The following is a 20150-nucleotide window of genomic DNA, read 5'->3' on the forward strand; positions in this document are numbered from 1 at the left end:
TTGCATACTATGCAGCACAATAAATGCCAACATCTTGCTAAAAGATAAGGCGAAGTGGCACTTAGCTGTCTGAATTTGGACAAAACAACTTTACGTAGTAGATCTCGCGGTCGAGGAGAATATTAAGAGTGATGGACAGCATTAATTGTGTTTCTTGACACCCTGATGTCCACAAGTACGAATTTAGTAGCCTTACACCATTTCAGACAGATGTTTTGGCGTCCCTTAGGCCACGAAATTTTTGCATTGTACCTTGATCTGTTGAAGGAGGATTTCCGACAGTTGGGTTAGGCTTGATGATGGAAGATGCGTTAAGTTAACGACCAGAACACGAAGGCCTGCAGTTGTCTTCAAGACAAAATGCCGCAGTAACTGCATGCATAAAGACAGTCACTCCGATATCTTCCTCAGTGGGAAGCGCCACGAAGAGATTAGGTTGGAAACTGTAATGAATGAGAGCAAGAAGTGCAATCAAGGAGGAGAAGAAACAAAAGTTAGTTTTCATTTGGAGCCATCCTTCACGGAGGCGATGTCAAAAGCAGAAGTGGAAGAAGCTGTTTGTCGTCGGTGATGAGGCGATAAAAAAAATGAGGGAAAAGAAAGATGGTAAACGGCCATGCTTTGGAGACATCTCTAACATTATAATTAGCATCTGGGCAATATTGCACCCCTTCTATTCCTTTTCACCTGCACAGCAAGAAACATACTTTGTCACGGGCAACCAGAGGGTGCAGCCAAAACCAACTTGGATATCGGGAGGGTGGGATATGCCCACGCTGAAGCGTATGAGCGTAGAGATAGAGCCGAGTACATTGCTACTAGGGAGTATCGAGACGGATTTAAAAATTTGGGAAGATGTAATGATATTTTTTGTTGTTGTTGAAATGACTCATATGCCTTACCTTCGATTTGAATCCATGATATCGAAACAATCCTTAGAGTAACGAGTTATTTTAACTCTTTCGACCAACAATAACTACTTACTTTCTGACCCTTAGTAATTGCACTCTGTTACTTCTTTCAGAGACTAGTAACGAAATTGAGTTCCTCTTGTTTTTATTATTATTATTATTTTTGCATGGAAACGCATCGTGAAAGCTGTCGCTTGGAGCTATTGCCAGAATAATTCTTCTCTATTTCTATTCTGAGTCTTGTTTTGAACCAACACTTCACAGCTTCCTGGTTGAATAAAAATTAACGAACTTAAGTAAACTCCCTTTGAGGAGCGGGGCCTGACGAGTGAATTTTTTGTTAGGTGACGCGTGGTCAGCGCATAGAGTCTCATCGCCGTCGTTTTTTTTGCCTTTCTTCTTACGGAAGACTATTAACAACGTTACAGTTCGCAGAAAGAGAAGAAAAATTAGGATAAGTACGACTAAATTAACGAAGGGACAATCACAAACGCATACGGAAAAAAAAGAAATGTTTAACTTACTCTTAGAAAATAACGGAGAATATTATAGGATATTCCTTTGCAAGGAAGAAAATACTCTGTTCTGGTTGAGTAAATTTGCCTGCTTTGCAAAAGTATCTTGCAAGCCTTATCTTTTTTTCGTGTGTGCTAGTTTTTTTTAAACTCACACGCTATTTACTTGTCTCATATAAAACTAGAGAGCAATGTTACATTCCCTACATTGAAAAGATGGGATTGATACTAGTATAGTTTCATTTATTAAAATAAAAATTTCACCTTGTGATTTTTTTTACATCACTTTTCTGCTCCAGTTGGTTAATCGCGATTGAAGATAAAGGACATTTCGATGAAATTAATTGAAGGAACAATCACAAACACATGAACAAGACAAGAACAAAAATTCCAAAGTGTCGGTCCAGGTGCCAAAGACACATAGCCTACAGGAATGCAGTTTCCAGTGTGTCCCGTGGGAAGAGAGGCGAATACTGTCAAATTCTTAAGTTCAAATATGAAAGATGATTTGTGATGTGACAATCGTATCTTCATCATGAATGCAATATTTTCACACGCAAACACAAAGCTATGAGAAAACCGTTACATTTTGTTGAGTGTGATCTTCCATTGTAACTCATTCGACCTCTGCACCATTGTAGCCACCACGTGGGGGGAGAAAGTCACTTTCGCAAAAACGTTGTAATGCGATAATCGATACGTCAGTTATTCTCTTTCCCGCCATCGTCCGTCCTTGAAGCGTCGCTGCGTGACCTCCCGCCACGTGTTCATAATAACACACCGCGAGTAGCGAATGCGCAATTGTGGGAAAAACGTGAAATATACAGACCGAGGAACGTTACATTGTACGCCCCCTCCTTGTGCAGGCTTTCATAAATCATTTGTGTTTGCATGCACGCATGCGGCGTGCTATTAAAATGCATCTCCCGCGGAATTTGAGGTTTAAATAATTTTTTTTGTCACTGTTTGCAATCCTTTAAGCTACGGATTCGTCGGGAATGAAAGATGAGCATGACGTAAAGGAATGATCCGGGAAGGTAGGATGAAGACAAGCGCACGAACGGGATCCGTGGGAACCTCACATAAGGTCTCGTAATTTAAGAGAGCACCAATCAATCTTGCTAAGCACACGGGAAAAACCAATGTATTATTATCCATCTCCCTTGTTTCGAAAGTTCCTTTGTCCGTTACTGCAGTATGATTGTGCGAATGTTTGTTCTGAGGGGGATAAGTATTTCGCATTTAACGATTAACTCAGCGGAAAAGAGAAGAATATTTTGGTTCGGTGTAAGAAGACGGCAGGAGGAATTGCGCGGGTCTGAAATTGTGTGCGTGAAGAGCAGTGAGTACGTCACACGTAGATTCAAATTGGATTCAAATGTATTTTTCTGCGGTTATCTGTTTGCAACTCAAGTGGGTTTTCTTCTTGATTGCTTTGTGTAATATAAGCACTTGAATTATCTGGGATTGTTTCTAGAAGTAGACACTTCTTACATTTCATTAGTTCCTATTTAGCTACTGTGAAAATACTACATCCACTTCGATATTTCCTCCTACCCTATTTCTACGTAGAGAACTCCCAGTGTATGAAATAAATGCATCAATTTACGCAGTCAAACTTATACTTTTGCTTTCGAAATGATCGTGTTTCCTCGTGTCAATTGATGCATTTTTATGCAACACAAGGAATAACGGATGATAAAAGTACTCTTTGACACGTTTCTCTTTGTATTTTGATGCACCTGAAGTACGTACATCAGCAGCAGGTTATGTACTTCAATGAGTTACTGGAGGCAAAGAATTATGCATGTTTGTGTCAATCGACGACACATTTTGGGCTCTGTGTATTTTGGATATTTCACATTGCTTTCCGCAACAATGAAGATGAATGGTGAAGTGATGAAATGGGCAAGGACACACATAATGAAAGATACAGGATTCTAAACTGAATCGTCTTGCTCTATAGAGATTTAGGCTGACGACTCAACTACGTACGCTAGTTCCTATCTGTTAAAATGGGTCGGGGAAATATATTTTCCTTGACTACAATAAAAATAGAAAATACAATAGACAAAAGAGAACATAATAGGCTAATTATGCTTAACATAAGAAGGGAAACAGAAAAATTATAAAGAAAAAAAATATGTATTTCTGTTTTTGCAGTTGAGTACCGTGGCGATGAGGATGAATGATGAAATTGATAGACTGACTGTCCCAAAGAAATACCCATCCCCGGACCAGGATTCAACATCCTCAATATCTGCAGCAAGATGGTGAGTATGCCAATGATCGGCCAACGAGGTGATAAATATTTATTTCCAGTAACCAAGGAACACGTGATGGTGGACAAACACACTTGTTTAAATAAGTGAGAAATAAATTACTCTTTACCATCGTCATTTCATTTAGTAATTCCCAGAATCGAAACCAGTTGGTCAGGATTTCCAAATTCATCTACCATGTATTTCTTATGCTTCAAAACTGATCAGATAAACATTTAGGCTAATTCGAACAAGTAGGTTTTTCCTGTGTGTTTGCAACGAAACAAAGTAGTTTATGCATGTGCGTTTGCAAAAAGAAACAAATTATATTTTTGTGTGTATTTGTAAAGAAACACATACATTTTCCCCTTGGGTTTGCAAAGATTTATTTAACTTGGGATTTTAGTCATTTTTTTTTTTATAGAAACACCTTATCCATTCAGCCTTTCCTTGCCAGCAGTAAATTTAAACTAGCCATTATGAATGCGATTTAGAGTTTATCTTCATTGAAAAATAAAATAAACCCCTCAACAACTCGGTCCATGCAGAAAATCATCAGTGTGTTCAGAAGATGAGTTTGTGAGCAGAAGCATGGTGAGAAGCATGGAGATATAGTCTTTCGGTAATGAAGAAACCGTATAAGGCACAATTTGGAAGTTCGGAAGCACCATTTTCGCGTATGAATACATAATAAAGACTTTAACGGACAAACGGTGAAGGATAGGAGGTGAGGATCTAGGGCAAGAGGGGAGATGGTTGATAATGTCCGTAAAAGGGATAAAAGTGACCGCAGAGAGTTAAACTCCAGGTTCATCAGCGAGGAGCGCCATATTAACAGCAGGAGTACAGGAGTTAAGGCGTCGGCGGATGAAACTATAAAATCGCAGATGGCGCTAAAGACTGCTGAATCAGAATCTTAATCTTTTGGCTTTATTTTTTCCCACGAGTCCCACGCCAGAGCCGGACTGCGAGCAGGCCCTCTGTTGTTATGGCCCTGAAAAGGGCCGTCACTGCTGAGCAACCTAACGGCTTCTGAGCTTTAGTTTGGAAGTCTTTTTAACGGCCACCGTTTACGACCTGCATTTCAGCACCCTCTGGGAGCCGGATCGGAAGACATAAACCGACACGCGACAAAGGAAAACTTTGCGATAGGTAGATAATTTTCCCCCCTCCTTAAACCCCTCAAAGGTTGCGTGAGCAACGCAATGCCCGCGCATCTCTGCGTGAGCGTTTGTCATCCTTAGGCGGTTTATTGCTGTTTCAAGGGCATTTTTTTTCTCCCTTCACCTGATAACACCGAATGCATACCTTATATCTCGGAAGCTTTTCTTTCTATTACCTCAGAGATACTGCAAACGGCTCTGGACTACCTGTGGGGAACTTATGTGGTGTATGGGTATGGGGATTTCCGTCTCTGCCTGCAGGATATTAAGCGCAACTGCAGAAGAATGTATCGCACACATTCATTCTTCCCTGCGCCTTGCCGTGCGTTTAAGGATGTGCTAACTTACCGTTAAAATAACACAGATAAGGTCTGTTGAAATCCAGATCAAGGAACTTTACGTCCACTAGGTTATAAAGCTCTGTAAGGAAGTATGAATAACCGTGAGCGACTGTGGGACATGGAGCTCACTGAATATTATCTTGCCCCTCAGCTGGTGACGTGGACTTTTGTACCGTAGGTGGTGACGTAAACTATTGAACCGTGGCTGTGGGCGACGATTTTCTGTAACGTAATTGGTGACTTGGACTCACTGACACGCCAATATCTGAAATAATTAGGGCTGAGCAGATACCACTTTGAACCGATGCCGATACCCTCACCGATTACCACCGATACCGAGGTTGTATCCTAATTGCGAACAACACCAAAATCGTCCTAATTGCGAACAACACCAAAATCGTCCTAATTGCGAACACATAAAAGTGAGAAATAATTTCATGTCCTAATTGCGAACACATGAAACAGGAAAACCTGTTTTCAAAGACAAATAAGGTAGTGATGCAGAGGGACAGCTGATTTCACTAACAACAATAGCCAACCTGATTGACTTATCATGGTACTTTGCTTTGTAAATCCCTCCAAGGTCATTTCAGCTTTTCAGTCTGTCCACGTAATCTGACTTTCATTCGTGTGTTAATGACTCGAAAATCTCTTGGTGCCTAAAGTGATGTGGGACTCCTCCAACAGGAAGCACCGGACAAATAATGTAGTGGAGGGATGGAACCGCAAAATCAACAGTGAGCTAGATATTCTAAATCCTTATATTAAGCTTAAAGGCTGAGGCAGAAAAGTCTAATGGCATGATTCTTACGATGGTTTGATTGATTGAGTTGATGTTTTTAATTCCACTTTATGCACAGCAAGGCTAATCGGGACTGGACCTACAGTTTAAAGTGGGATCCGAACCACTTGTGCCTCCACCGGGTATCAAACCAGATTCTTGGGATGGAAATAAGCCTGGAAGATGTAAAACGGAAGAAAAAATGTGGTTTTGTTTTTTTGGACGGGAGGGTGACGAGGAGCAACTTGTTTTTACTAACAAGTTAAAGGAAAATGGTGGTATTCCTAAATTTTAAAGAGGAGTGTCATTTTTGAAATTTTAATTGTGAAATTTAGGTAAAGTTAATAATTGTATTATTTGACGAAGCTCTGTTCCGTTAAGAAAGGCCTCCCCGATGGAGCAGTGGTAGCGTCGTCGCCTTGTAATCAAGGGGTCCTGCGTTCGATACCCGACGCACATAGTGGTTAGGATCCCACTTTAAATTGTAGACCCAGTCCCATTTAGTCTTTCTGTGCATAAAAGTGGACTTAAAACAATAATTCAATAAATCAATTTTCTGTTAAGAAGTATTCAGTACGTAGTCCTATAAAAAATAGGCCACACTTTTATTATTAAATTATATATACTTTGGCGACTACTTCAATCATGTCGAATTTTCTATGAACCAACAAAATACTGACCAGTCTCAATTTTGGAAATGAGTTCCTTTAAAAAAAATCGTTAAAAAGACTCGGGAAGTGTGAGAATAAGTTGTAGGTAACAATGCAGAAAAATGTGTAAGCAATCAGGACACAGCCCTTCGAGGATATTCCTGTTCAGGCAGCAAGTGTTCGCAATTAGTACTGTTCGCAACAAGGACTGTTCGCAATTAGGACGACACCGATACCGATACATGAAAATTACAATAATTAAAATTTGTTCAAAATATTGATCCATATCGGTGTATAAATAATCTTCTCCAATTATATGCATCAATTTACCAATAAATTTGCATTAGAATATTCAAGAATTGAATCAGAATATTACAATAGATATCATGAAATCTCAAAATATAGCTTTTCGTGCAAAATTGATGCAAATGTTTTTAAAAAAACCTTTGAATTTTGCATAATATCCAGGATAATTAATTAAACTCGGCGAAAGTGTCGCCCGATATTTTTGGGACCCAGTGATAGACGAATATGCCGGAAATGAATCGACTGGTATCGGTAGATGAATCCTAACCGATACTTTCCGATGCTGAATTACTTCATAGCCTCTGCTCAAAGTAGATGTGTTGATATCAAATCCCTACGCACGTATCTACAAATGAATGGCTTATTGCAGAAGGGGACCTGAGTCACTTTTGCACAATTCTGAGAAAAACAAGAAAAATCGTATAATATTGATAGTGTAAGAAATAAATGTGCCGTTGTTGGCTCAAATATTCAGCATAAAGAAATGTTAATTTTGCAACCCTCAATGCGCCCCCCTGCAGTATGCTGCTAGAGACAGTGGAGAAATATATTTGAATGGCTTATTGCAGAAAGGGACCTGAGTCACATTTTTGAGGTATCAGAGTTAATTAGAGTACACAGTTCTTACAACGTATAAATACGGCTTAGTTTATTACAGAAAAGGACCCGAGTCAGTGACTCAGGTACCTTTCTGCATTAAAATACACTTTTCACTGTGCATTTTCTTGGCTATAGCCTCGTGTGACTGACTTCCTTTCTGCACTAAAAGATGTGTCTGTAACTAGGAAAATCAAAAATACTATCCCTATATTTGACATGATCCATTCCTTGCGATATTGGCGAGAACGTACTATGATTTTCCTGCAGTGTTTCGTTCACTTCAGTTTGTTACATGTTGTTTAAAGCGATACTTATACCTATGCTTGAAAATTGTAATAATTAAAAGTTATTAAAAATATTGATTAATATTGGTGTGTAAGTATTCCACTCTAATTCTATGCATAAATTTATCAAGATGTTTGCTTTAAAGTATTCAAGAATTATACCAGAATATTAAATTACATATAGGAGCTATTTAATGCTTAATGCTAATACTTGTCTACCAAGAGAAAGTAAACTGTCCTAGACCCCCCCCCCCCCGTGCTCACTTTTGACACCCAATCACCGCTAGTGTGTGCGTACATTTTTAAACATAGATCTTATCAATTACAGTTTACATAGTATTCACTAAGAAAATTTGCCCTTTCCAGAGAGAATTTTAATGTTCGACTACTATCCACATAGAGATTTGCAAATTTAAAATTTATGTTTGACTCAGTAAACCAACTACAACGGACCCCCACTAGGAAGAGTGGAAATTCTATCCGTAAATATATCGTTAAATAAAATTATATTTCGTATCATCTAACCTTTAAAATTAAAGAATGAACAGAAAGAAAAGTACGCCGGAGGAAGCAAGGTTTGAACCTGCGAACTAGCACTCTTCAAACAAAGTCAGGAGCAAACGCTTTACATACCATTCCACAGTTAAAGCGAATTTGTTTCCTTCCAAACACAGGTCTATCCAAATTTTACTTGCGTTGGAAATAAATAAATTACTAACGATGTAAATTCTGACAGGCATAACCACACACGAAACAGCGTAAAGAAATATACATGCATACTACAGAGCATTCCCTGACATTCGCTACGAGACTCGGCGGCAAGCGGGCCGGTATAAGCGCTTGTCTTTCCCGGTGAACGGGTCCGCGACAGTCGCTACAGTCGACTTTTAAAATTACAGTTTTCATATTGTGTACTAACCTTGACTACAGAAGGTGTTGAAAATTATGTCCCTCTGCTGCATCACATTCCTGGCATCTCCGAAGGAAATTGGCATTTACAAGTTCAAGTTCGTCTACTGTAATTCTCCCGATTTATCGTACAATACTCTCTTTTAACTCACGGATGGTGTGCGGATTGTCTTTGTATACTTTATTTTTTAGATTTCCACATTTTTCTTTCCACCTTTATTCAGAACTGACCCTGTTACTCTAAACCTTTTGACGATGTTTAATATAGTGGTCCTATGTGGAACGGGAACACCAGGAAATTTCGTTGAAAAACGTCGTCGCACTATTGCACAATTTCTCTTTCGGAAGTAATACTCGACAAGATAAATCCTTTGTTGTAATGTAAACTTTTGTGGTGCCATATTAAGCCACAATCTTCAACACACGGACACGACACAACACAACTTCCGAGGGAGGATCATAGTGGCGTCAGTCTGCAACGTCAACAGAAAGGGAAAGAGAGCGAAAGCAGGGAGAGCGAAAAAACAGACTGTAGCGTGCTACTGTCGCGGACCCCGTTCACCGGGAGAGAGAAGCGCTGATGCCGGGCCGCTTGCCGCCGAATCTCGTAGCGAATGTCAGGGAATGCAGGAGAAAAATGTTTCTAGTGGAAGAAGCACACAGGCACATACAAGATATCTTTCAGTGATATCCTCCGCCACCAACGCTTCATCTCTCAAAGGAGAATAATATGCACTTTCGCTCTGTTAAAAAAAATGTTCAGTTTTTAAATGATGAACAGTAGACACTTTGGCTTTCACACCGCCCAATTCGCCACAACACTGGCATCAAACTGGCAATGCATCACCATGTGATCCAATATCACATAGCGCCAACCGTAACGGAAATAGCACCATTACATTTCTTGCACTTACGTGTTCAATACGTCACGAAAACATGACGTAATAATAATAATAAATGCGTTTTAAGCCCACGTTATGCATCTTTATGTGTCTTCACTTGGGATCTTGTTAGTTTGAGTTTGTTTTCAAGTCTAATTTATGCACTGAAACTATGAACTATGTTAACGAAATCTATGTAATATTTCACCTGTCCGTTCACCATTTCACTCAATCATTGTTTCCCTTACACAAAAAATACAAATTTGAATAAATTAGAAAATGAGCAAACTATATCAGACAGTGGATATGATACAAAACGTAAGGATCGCAAAAGAAAAAAATAATATTACTGGAATGATAGCATCAATTCCAATGCTTTATTACTATATTCGCTTTGAAACTTTGAAAATTAAGTCGTTATACATGGTGGAAACACTGAAACAGAAATTGATATGCCACTCCGTTCATATCCAATAGCGAAATATGGACATTGATGATTAATTTATATTGATTTGGACTGTCTGTCATCCCAATTTATGAATAAATGTCAACATACTGCATTGTGTTACAAGCTCTTTGTCTATTGTACGGACTCTAAATAGTTCATTATTTAATACTGTTATTCACTTGTGTATGGACATTAAAAAAATATCCAATTAACAATTCAAGTTCCATTCTAATATTTCATGAAGGGGGTTGTTTTTACCTCATAATGTTTCGGTGGGGGAAAATTTTGGCTCCACGATTTCACCCCTGAAGGTTCTGATTTCGAGTCCCGGCCTACGCTTGAGTATTGCTTTGCAAGGATTCCTTCGTTAGTTTCAACTAATCATCTCTTTCTTATTCATCGTCGCAATGGGTAAAAAGTGGCAGAAAAGTGACGTAAAATATGAATGCAAAGGAAATTTACAATGCAGTGTTTCACAACGAACCAGTTTGCTAAAATTTCTGTGGAGTAGCTGATATAGCTTTCGCTAATTGATCTCGTGAAGAGCAACTTTTCGTGGGTTCGAATCCAGCATTTGTAAGGTTGCTTTTATTCTACATTTATCAATAAACGATTTCCAACTGCAAATTTCTACTTGTCAGACTGTTGCTTACCACGTCTTACTTCTCCTAGTGGATGATCATTTTCTGTTCGGTCAACAATTATCTAGTGTCTAGGTCGGAAACTACGCAAAACACAAAGATAAAATTTGATGTACTGGTGAAAAATATCTCAATGCTCATACGGATGTCCTCAATGAGAAGAAGTAGTGGATAGATAAATGAAGAGAGGAAAAAAGAGAGAGAGTAATAGAGGAGTAGAAAAGTCAAATCGGAAACTACGGTAGAGAAGAAGGAATACGTAAGGTGAAAAGAAAAGTATGAATTAATATGGAGAGAGTTATAAGAGTCATCTTCCCTATGAGAGTGTTGTTCCCTCAAGAAACACTACTTGAGTTTGAAGGCCCTCGCAATAATTAACATAAATTACTGTGACTGAAATTAAATTATATGTGTGAAATACACAATTTTTGGTTGACTTTCATTTTCCAGGGGTGGCGTGCCCTTGACCGCCATATAAATTAACATAACTTCACTAGTGGCGAAAATAACTCACAGTTAATTACCGATTGAAACGAGTAACTGTGACAGAGTTAGTTCTTCAGCCAAGCGAATAACTCAGATACTCTTTTCAGAAAGTTATTCTCCAAAGGGTATTAAGAAATTCATTATCTGAAAGATTATGGCTGGATATCCATTCTCTTTGATTAACCTTTTGCTCCATCCAATATTTATTTCAATTCCCCGTCTCCTAATTGCTTTCGTTCGGGGGTAACCCGCCTGGAACTTTATAATGTGGCCTCTTGCGAAAAAAGTGATTTTACGGTTGTTTTATGAGGCCCTGTCCTTATTTTTGAAGAAGCTGGTTCTCGCTTGTTTCGAGAGTTTACGCGGGGGTGGGGGTGGGGTCGGAAGGATTGGTAGACCCATTTTTTCCCCCTTTTCTTTAATTACCTTTTCGAAAGCGTCTCTAATAAGCGAAAAGCGGTCGAGACGAGATACACAATAGTTTAAAATGTAATTAAAATTTCGTTGACTGATCAATATGAATCTGAGGAGCTCTCTGGTAATTGGTTGTTGTTCCCGAGCACCGTGCTCCTTCAGTCCCCCCCTGTTCCTCATCTTATTCAGCTCATACCCGCGGGCCTTCGTTCATTCTACGAGTTTGGCTCATTGTTAAGTTGAAGGAATATTTGCACCTTCCTTTTTTTCTTTTTCGCAAGTTTTAAGAAAAGAATTCTTTCGTGCTGATGTTTTGCACTTCATCCCGGCACGGCAAGGGCCTTGTTCTGTGAAGAATCCTTCCTTTCAGAAAGAAATCTTAAGTTTCTGAAAGTGTTTACAACAATGCAGACAGTCCTGAAATATGAAGAAGAAATCATATTTTCCGCTGAAGTGAATCTTTTGTGCAAAATGCGACAGGTTGTTTTAGAAAATCAACAAGTACAAAGGTATTTTTTCCCGGTGTCCTAGACTATTGCTATAATTCGAGAATGTTTGTCCTATAATGAATTATAGTAGTACAGAAAACAGAAGACTTGAAATACTATACGTATTTATAATAGAATTAAGCTTAGTTAACAAATTTATTAATATTGAATTTAGTACTTAATTGTTTTTGAGCACTATTTGCTTTTCATATTAAATACTATCATGACGCAGGTGATTAATTCCGGTTGGCCGACAACTACTTGTCACGGGGACACCCCGATAGTTAGATATTCCCACTTACTCCTTGCCATTTGGAAGATATTTTCAGTCTAAAATAATACATTTTAATATATATAACCAACCCAAAAATACAATCTAATTCGGGTACAGGTTATATTTGTCTATGTAAATTATGGTAGTATTTGGGGTTTAATGTTAATCAGATACATATGTGAATTGTTATAAAGCTTCTGAATTGAATTGTTGAAACTTCCTGTTGTGAAAATGTATACTGTTATATGTAAAAACGTATTTTCCGCTTATTCAATAAATAATTGAAAATTACAATTATTTTTGTACATTTCACAAACGCATCTAACTCCGCTATTAAGGTATTTATCTGTTATGGAGTTCATGATTAGTTGTCCGAATGTTGATTATATGCATTAATTCTAAGGGTGGTGGTGACAGGTTCCCAATAGGTTGAAAACGACGTATTATAACGAAAATAGGAATAGAAACTGACGGAATGAGTTGCACGTGGATATGGATGGATAGATATTGTACTAGGAGTAGCAGCAAAATCGCTAGGCTATTAGCTTCTATGGAAACGACACGAACAAAAATGCAATATAAGCAGCACAGTTTATGCCACACGTAATCAATTTAACCGAAGTAACATTCTTCTTTCTTTTTTAAAAGTTCCTTTATGTATCTCTCTCCGATGGACACTGCTTTCAACCTTCTCCAGATAAAGCCAATCTCATTGTACTCTGCCGGCAATGTCGTTTGACACAATACACTTTCGTCTACGCATGGACGTTAACCAAGTTAGGGGCCAACCATAGCTGACTTAATTCAATAAAACGTGGCCGTCTTCAATTTTGTTCCACTCGCCCGAGCGACGGGGTTTTGTGGTCATTATTCATGTGGTTACAAAAAGCCAGCACGCGAAGTATCACTTTGCCTCCGTCGGGTGCGTGAGAGTGCGTGCGCTGGTGCTGGCGACCGAAGGTGCAGCCCTTGAAAGCATGGTGTCCTACGGTATGGTCCATCGGCATTTTATGGTAGTCTGTGGGCACGGAATGCAATTAAGAATAACATACAGTGAGACTCGGCCTTCGTAGCTGGGTGAAACTTTCGCTACTGTTAGCGTGCATGTTATGGGAGTGTATTTTGGTGCTGCATTGCTTAGCACGTTCAGATTTATGTTTAAGCACAGCGTGATGGGATAATTTGTAGAATGAAGACATCATTTAATCAGTCAGAATGTTTTTGAAAGACAATTAAAATTAGAGTAATTAATTTTGTAACTTCGTGCCCCTTCCCCCCCCCCCTCCACCCATGTACCCAACAAATGAAAGAAACGTCAGCGTTCCTTAATTCCAAACCAATGGAAGTGCCAAGGGCGATTCCATGTGTGACTCATCCACTTTGTTGATGATAAACGTACTTAAGAGATGAATTTTGATTTAAGAACCAACCAAGATCCATTCGTTCATTTCTAAGTTGAATCCCCATTTCACAAATCTCACTACATCAAGAATCACATCACAATTAATATGAAGTATGTTGAACTATTATTACTTTAATACTTGTAATATGCTATTACAATGCCACTTCACTTCCTCCCAGACAGACGTTGTCAACTACGCCTGCAGAGCGGAACCAAGAGGGGAGAGGCATTGATCTCCCTCTGAGATATGAGGAAAAACTAGATATAACACGAATGGTGACATTTTTGGGTGAAAACATGGATGGAAGACAGCAAATTAAATTGTATATGTTCGATATCTGTGCATCGTGAAAAAGTACAAAAAATATTAACAAAGTGATAAATGTTAATAGAAAGGAAGCAAGTTGAATCAAACTTGACAACGCTAAGATGTTTTCCATTCAGTTTCAATTATATTATTCGTAAAAAATGTTGATAGTAAAAGGTAAAATATGAGTTTATGTTAGTGAAGGGTAAGATATGAAATGTAATTCCACCGTCTTCGAGGGTGTAAGGGGTACCTTCTACGTAGGGGCCCAAAAGTCAACCTTACTTCCACGTAGTACACCCTGGACTATATACTAACGAGGCTCTGGCGACTGGTACTATGGCCAGTATAATTCTGTGTGTTGTTCTGGTTTTTGTCCTTGTGTGTGCTGAGTGCCCGTTTACAGCCTCAGCTTTTAACAGAAGTCAGAAGATTTTAAGATTTTTAGTTGTGCAACGTTAGAGTTGTCATTTGTAATGATAAGGGGCTGGCCCCTGTATAATGTGACTGGTGCAAAATAGCATAAGTGCTGACGCAGCCAAAATTTTAAATTCAAATTCAAATTCAAATCCACCGTCTTCGAAGTGGAGCAGGGAGGTCTTTGCCAACTTTGTGGAAATGCGGGAGGATACCTGTATGGATCAACATGGAGCAAATGCAGCAAATGCAGCGGGTGGGGGGATGCCTATGCAAATTATCCCAGTGGAGGATCCTTTATGAGCATTTTCTTAATTGGGGGATAGCATCTCCCACCTTTCCTCACTTTGAGCACTACTGCCCCACTGAGAAAAAATCCAGCAAGCACCATTGGTTGTTATGTCGAAGTTGTGCATACTATGCTGTTTATTGTGAAATTCTACCCCAATTTGATGTCCCATGACTACCTTTCCATTTAAGAAAATGAATTTGACTCCAAGATAAAGAACTATGGTAACATGCGCTAAAAAGTACTCCCCCTTTTATATACACGTATATGGACGTTTGATTTGCGTTTTCACACACACATATTTGTTTTAAGCGGACGTTTACGCACTTGTGGATCACCTTGTAAAGGCGAACATAAGGAAGAGGAAACAGAGGCTAAAGACTCGGTAATTTGCAGCGACGGCTCCGTGATAGGAGGAAGGAGGGAGAGGAAAGTTGCCATCATAGAGGAGTTCTGAAGGGGAAAAAAAACGCAATTACAACCAAAATGAACAGACCGCGAGATCCGAACTGAAAACCCGCCTGGGCCTAAACATGCGATCATCAGTGAGGCACTTCTGCGGTAGGTAGCGACTCAAAAGAAGAAAAAGAAAAGCTCTTTTTTTTATCCGCTCATTATAAGAACGCAATCTCAGGAGGAATGACTTGAGAACTGGATCACGTCTGAAAGATCAGAATTTGCGAACACCAATAAGGCACGGGACGACCAGCGCCAAGTGGTTCCATGCACTCAAGGTCAACAAATCCTGAAGAGTTCGGCATCGATCGCAAACCTTCTCCTTTCTTCCGAACTTCCTCCGTAAACTTCGTTTTATAGATTTCCCCGCCTCTGGAATCTCTTGGCACCAGAACTTCAACTCTCGGAGAAAACTTATCGCGCTAATTAGCGGAAAGGCAAAGAGAAGTCTGGAAGGAGAATATTTGCAAAAGACCCCGAACGCGTAACAAGGAAAAAAAAAAACTACACGGAAGAAAGAGTTCTCAAAACTTCTGGGCGAGTGTTCCAGTTCCTGGAGCGAGACAGAATCTGGAAATAACGAGCTATCTTACTGGCTGTGATCGTGGTAGCACTTTACCAGAGTTTGGACTATTTGACTAATTTTCGTCGTGTTTACCATCAAGTGACTCAATCGTACGTAAGTATCTCAATGTTCTGAATATGTCTACAAAGTCACCAGTTTATCATTGGCTGCTAAGCAGATGTGTTACCTCACAAAACGTTGGAAGAAGTGAAGGTAGAAGACGGACTATTGGCAGAGAACACACATTAATTAGGTTTCAAGCTTTGATGTAAAATTGTAACTGACTGCACGACAATGACATGTAAATTAGTACGCGTACACCATTTCTGCCACTTCCGACTAATCGATAAGATGAGAATAGATAGTGACATTATGAAATGCATGAAGTGACAATTACTAACACATGTGGACGACACAAGTTCTACGGACGATTTTCCTGGCTGCAGGTCCAGTCGCGAGAGCCTCGTTGTCATGCAACGTAGCAGTTACCACGGAGCATGCTGGTAGGACTACGACTATGAGAACCGCATTCAAGCAGGTTAACTTCGACGTTACGTACCTATATTTATGTACGTATTATAGTAGTTTAGAAATTGTTCAGATTGCCAATGTTCATCAGTTTCGCCGGCCCCCGTGGCGGAGTGGCTAGCATATCGCGCTACGACTCCAGGGGTCCCAGGTTCGAATCCCGGCCTGTGCATGGATGTTTGTGAGTGTCCATTCATCAATATCATAATATCCCCATCTTCGCAAATTAGCCAAAAGTGACACAAAAGGCGAAGTAAAATGAAGCACATCAATCAATCAATCATCAGTTTCTGACAACTAAATCCTTAGCGTAATACGAGGGTGTAAATTATGCTAACTATTTATAAACAATTGTACCACAATATGATCGTACATCCAAGAAAACATGGCATCCGTAGTAGTGGACACGTCACTAGATAGCAGTGTAGTACACGGTTATCTCACAGAGAGCGGTGTTAATTCAGTCGTGAGTCACCAGCGGTGCAGAATGGACGTGCCCCGGAGTGAACAGCGTTCGTATATCAAAATAGCCTGCCGGACCCTGTGGTCGAGTGGTAACACATCGCACTGCGACGCCAAGGGTCCCGGGTTCATCAATTTCATCACTCATGCCCATCTTCGCAAATTAGCCAAGAGGTCCAAAACGCGAAGTAAAATAAACTAAATCCATCAATCAAAATAGCCTATCTTCGGGGGAGAAATGCCAGAGAATGTTACAGAGTTGAAGCTGTGGTGGAAGAATACCCTACAACACTGAACTGTCCCGAGGTGGGCAACAGCATTTCAGCAAGGACACGAAGTAACTAGCGATCAGAACGGTCAGAACGACCTGTGAGTGTGAGGACACCTGGCGAGATGGATGGTATTCAGCGATGCGTCTCTTTTGTTACTGTCATGTATTATTTCTCACTAATAACCATATGTAGCACGTCGCTGTCGTTTATGGGCGTTTGCTCGCTTCCCTATCCTACACCTGGCACACATGATCTGGTTTTTTCATACATTCCAAAGTTCCATAAAGTTTCCCATTCAATTTTTATATTTCGAAAGTCTCTCGAGGAAAAAAAAATAGTTGCCATGACTATCGTACCTGGACCTAAAAGGTGGCTGTAGAAAGTTCTACATTTCTGCAATCTCTATATTCATGTACGTAAAAATAATAATACAATATTTATACCAACAAGATTGGAGGTATCGGTCCTGAGGTACGCATAGGAGTAGGAGAGAAAATAAAACCTTAGAAATCCTTGCTTGGAAACCTATGGTAAGGACAAGCCGAAGCTGAGACGGACCTAGAGGTTCTTGTTTTGCTGCCAGAAAAATCTTAAGATATTGCAATGGCAGAGTGTCAGAAAGTCAATTAATGTAAACAGAAGGGTTAGGCTAGCACCTAGAAGCACGACGATAATTGTGAAGGATATCCCCAGAATATGATAGTTAATCCACAAGTAAGAGCGTAGTGTATGTAATCGTTTTGGCCAATTTGCGTTTAAAGAAATGGAATTTTGGCAATGGGGTGTGTGCCTTTCCTTTAATGCGTGCCGAAACAAAACGTGTGGACTCCAGCGACAACCGCACAGTGCGTGCCAAGGTGATTTATTCACATGGACATGTCGTGACATAAACAAAACACACGCGCTGCGCTGCTCCTTTAAAGCGTGTGTACTTGTTGATCTTTCGCGTGCCCTTTATCAGCCCTCATGGAATATGTAAGAAAAAACAGGAGCACAGGTATTGCGAGAGCGTTATCTCAGTCTTCAGGTCGTCGGTGGAGTGAAGACTGGACGACCACAGGTGGATAGTCCTGAATTAATTCTCCTTCCATAAAGGTAAATTTGTGGACAGGAGAAACCGATTGTGCGGATAAGGCTGGGCTTTGCCGGAACTTTTGTCTTCAGCCTATATGCTCCCTGCTGGCGGCTCTTCTGAGTTATGGCTTCCTCTGAAACTAGCCGACACAATGACGTAAAAGTTTTCGCTGAGAAAGGACCAGTTGTTACTGTTGTATTGGTCGAAGAGTTTTGCAGATGCTGTTGCTGATGCTTATTATGACTGCCCGTATGTAAATGACTTTCGTACATCCGGTAGATATTTCACAACTCTGTGCGTGTGTGTGTGTGTGTGTGTTGGAGTTAGCCAATTACAATGTACTTTGAAGCACGTGCTTTACTTTGCGCGACGTCTTATGGTCAAAAAAGGCACAGGAGGTAGACACACACCCACCCACACACACACGAAGATTCTTGTAGGAATGAAGCAACCCCATAAGTTGTGAGTACTCTATACAGTTTATGGAGTCCTTGGTGATTCTAGAGTGGAATATTGAACCAAAATACACTATCATTTCTTTAAAAATTATTTGTATCACTTTAAACACATTAATACGAGTGGTAGTAGGTTCGAAAAACAAATATTTTTTTCTTAGTTCTACAAATGACTTACTGAAAAATGCACTCGTCCCTACAAAAACATCTGTTGAACAGATGTTCTTTTTCGATCAGTCGGAGTCCAAGACTTAGCCAAACTGACACAGCTCTCATCTTCAAAGGACATAATATAATGAATAGATCACATTTGCAAGTAGGCCTCTGATTAGTCAAAATTGGCTGAACTCGTCTTGTTTCGTGGAGGCCTGTGATTGGCCCGCCTTTGGTTCTGGACTTCCATCAGCTGGATGCGTTTTGTATTGGAGAGATCTGTGATTGGTCTGTCTTAGATTCTGGACGACTTTCATTGGTTAGATTTGTTCTTGTTCCGGAGAAATATTTTTTATTACACACAGACATAATTACGAGGTGAATAGTAATTACAAGGTATTCAATTGCAAAAATATTAGTACGGGTATACACACCCGACTCAACATCTAGTTGTGGTAAACAACAACAAGGGCGTACTCACCACCGGAGACTATACACGTAAGCTTCATCTCAGCTCCTTCCTCGTATGGGCGAGTCAATTCTTTCACCGGTTTTCCTCCTTCATCAAGAATATTTGGCTTCAGTGGAGGCACTGAAAAATAAAATAGCAAAAATTATAATCTCCAAACTAAAATTTCCTTAACTGCAAGACTGGAGTAATAGCATGGCAAAGTATCAAAGCATGCTGTACATTATAGATGGCTAGATATGCAGGCACAAACATCTTGTCTCCTGATGTACCGACGTCCAGTCACTTCCGTCTCATGGTATGCACATACTTGCAGGAAAACATTTCCGTGAGAGTCTATCAACAGGTACCATGAGGCAAGTCTCTTTATTGTAATGTTCCAAGCTCGTGGTGGTTCGAATCCCAACCTGGGCATGGGTGTTCTTTTTAAGTGTTCCTTCATCAATTTCATCATATCGTCACGCATCGTTATCTTCGTGATTAGCCGAAAGAAAAGCAAAGTAAAATAAACCAAATCAATCAACCAATTTTTATTTGTAATATATTTTAGCACTGTGCAAAAACATTGTAGTTTAACACAGAAATACATTACATAATAGGGGAAGAAACATTTTTGACGTCAGGGAGTAGAGAGTATGTTGAATCTCTAAGTAACCGCATTTCTCGCACCTAACTTAGACCAGTTCGTTTTAAGTCTACTTTATGCTCAGATAGGGACTGGATCTAAAGTTTTAAGTGGGATTTTAACTATTCCACCATGAACCTCCGTTATTTTCCCCCCTGTTTCAGTTGTTGTACTTTCTTCATTTTTAAAGATAGGTTTACAAGGCGATAGTCCTAACCAATCCGCAATCGGAGAGGCCCAAGAACCGTGGTCTTATATGCTATAAGAGGGAGTGGAGTTGAACTAGTACAGAGGCATGATCACTGTCTACTTTCACCATTTA

At 39.8% G+C, this 20150-nt stretch overlaps 1 protein-coding gene across 1 annotated transcript in view; it reads right to left on the bottom strand.

Annotated features, from left to right (window-relative positions):
* Positions 1-20150, bottom strand: part of LOC145985612 (protein turtle homolog A-like) — an 836473-nt gene that overhangs the window by 108518 nt on the left and 707805 nt on the right. The window contains exon 4 of the mRNA XM_083119681.1: positions 19216-19326. Coding sequence (XP_082975807.1) covers positions 19216-19326 — 111 coding nt within the window. The remainder of the gene's footprint in view (positions 1-19215; positions 19327-20150) is intronic.

The sequence above is a fragment of the Lepisma saccharinum genome, chromosome 3 (genome assembly GCF_977018435.1).
Source record: "Lepisma saccharinum chromosome 3, izLepSacc3.1, whole genome shotgun sequence".
NCBI classification, from domain to species: Eukaryota; Metazoa; Arthropoda; class Insecta; order Zygentoma; family Lepismatidae; genus Lepisma; species Lepisma saccharinum.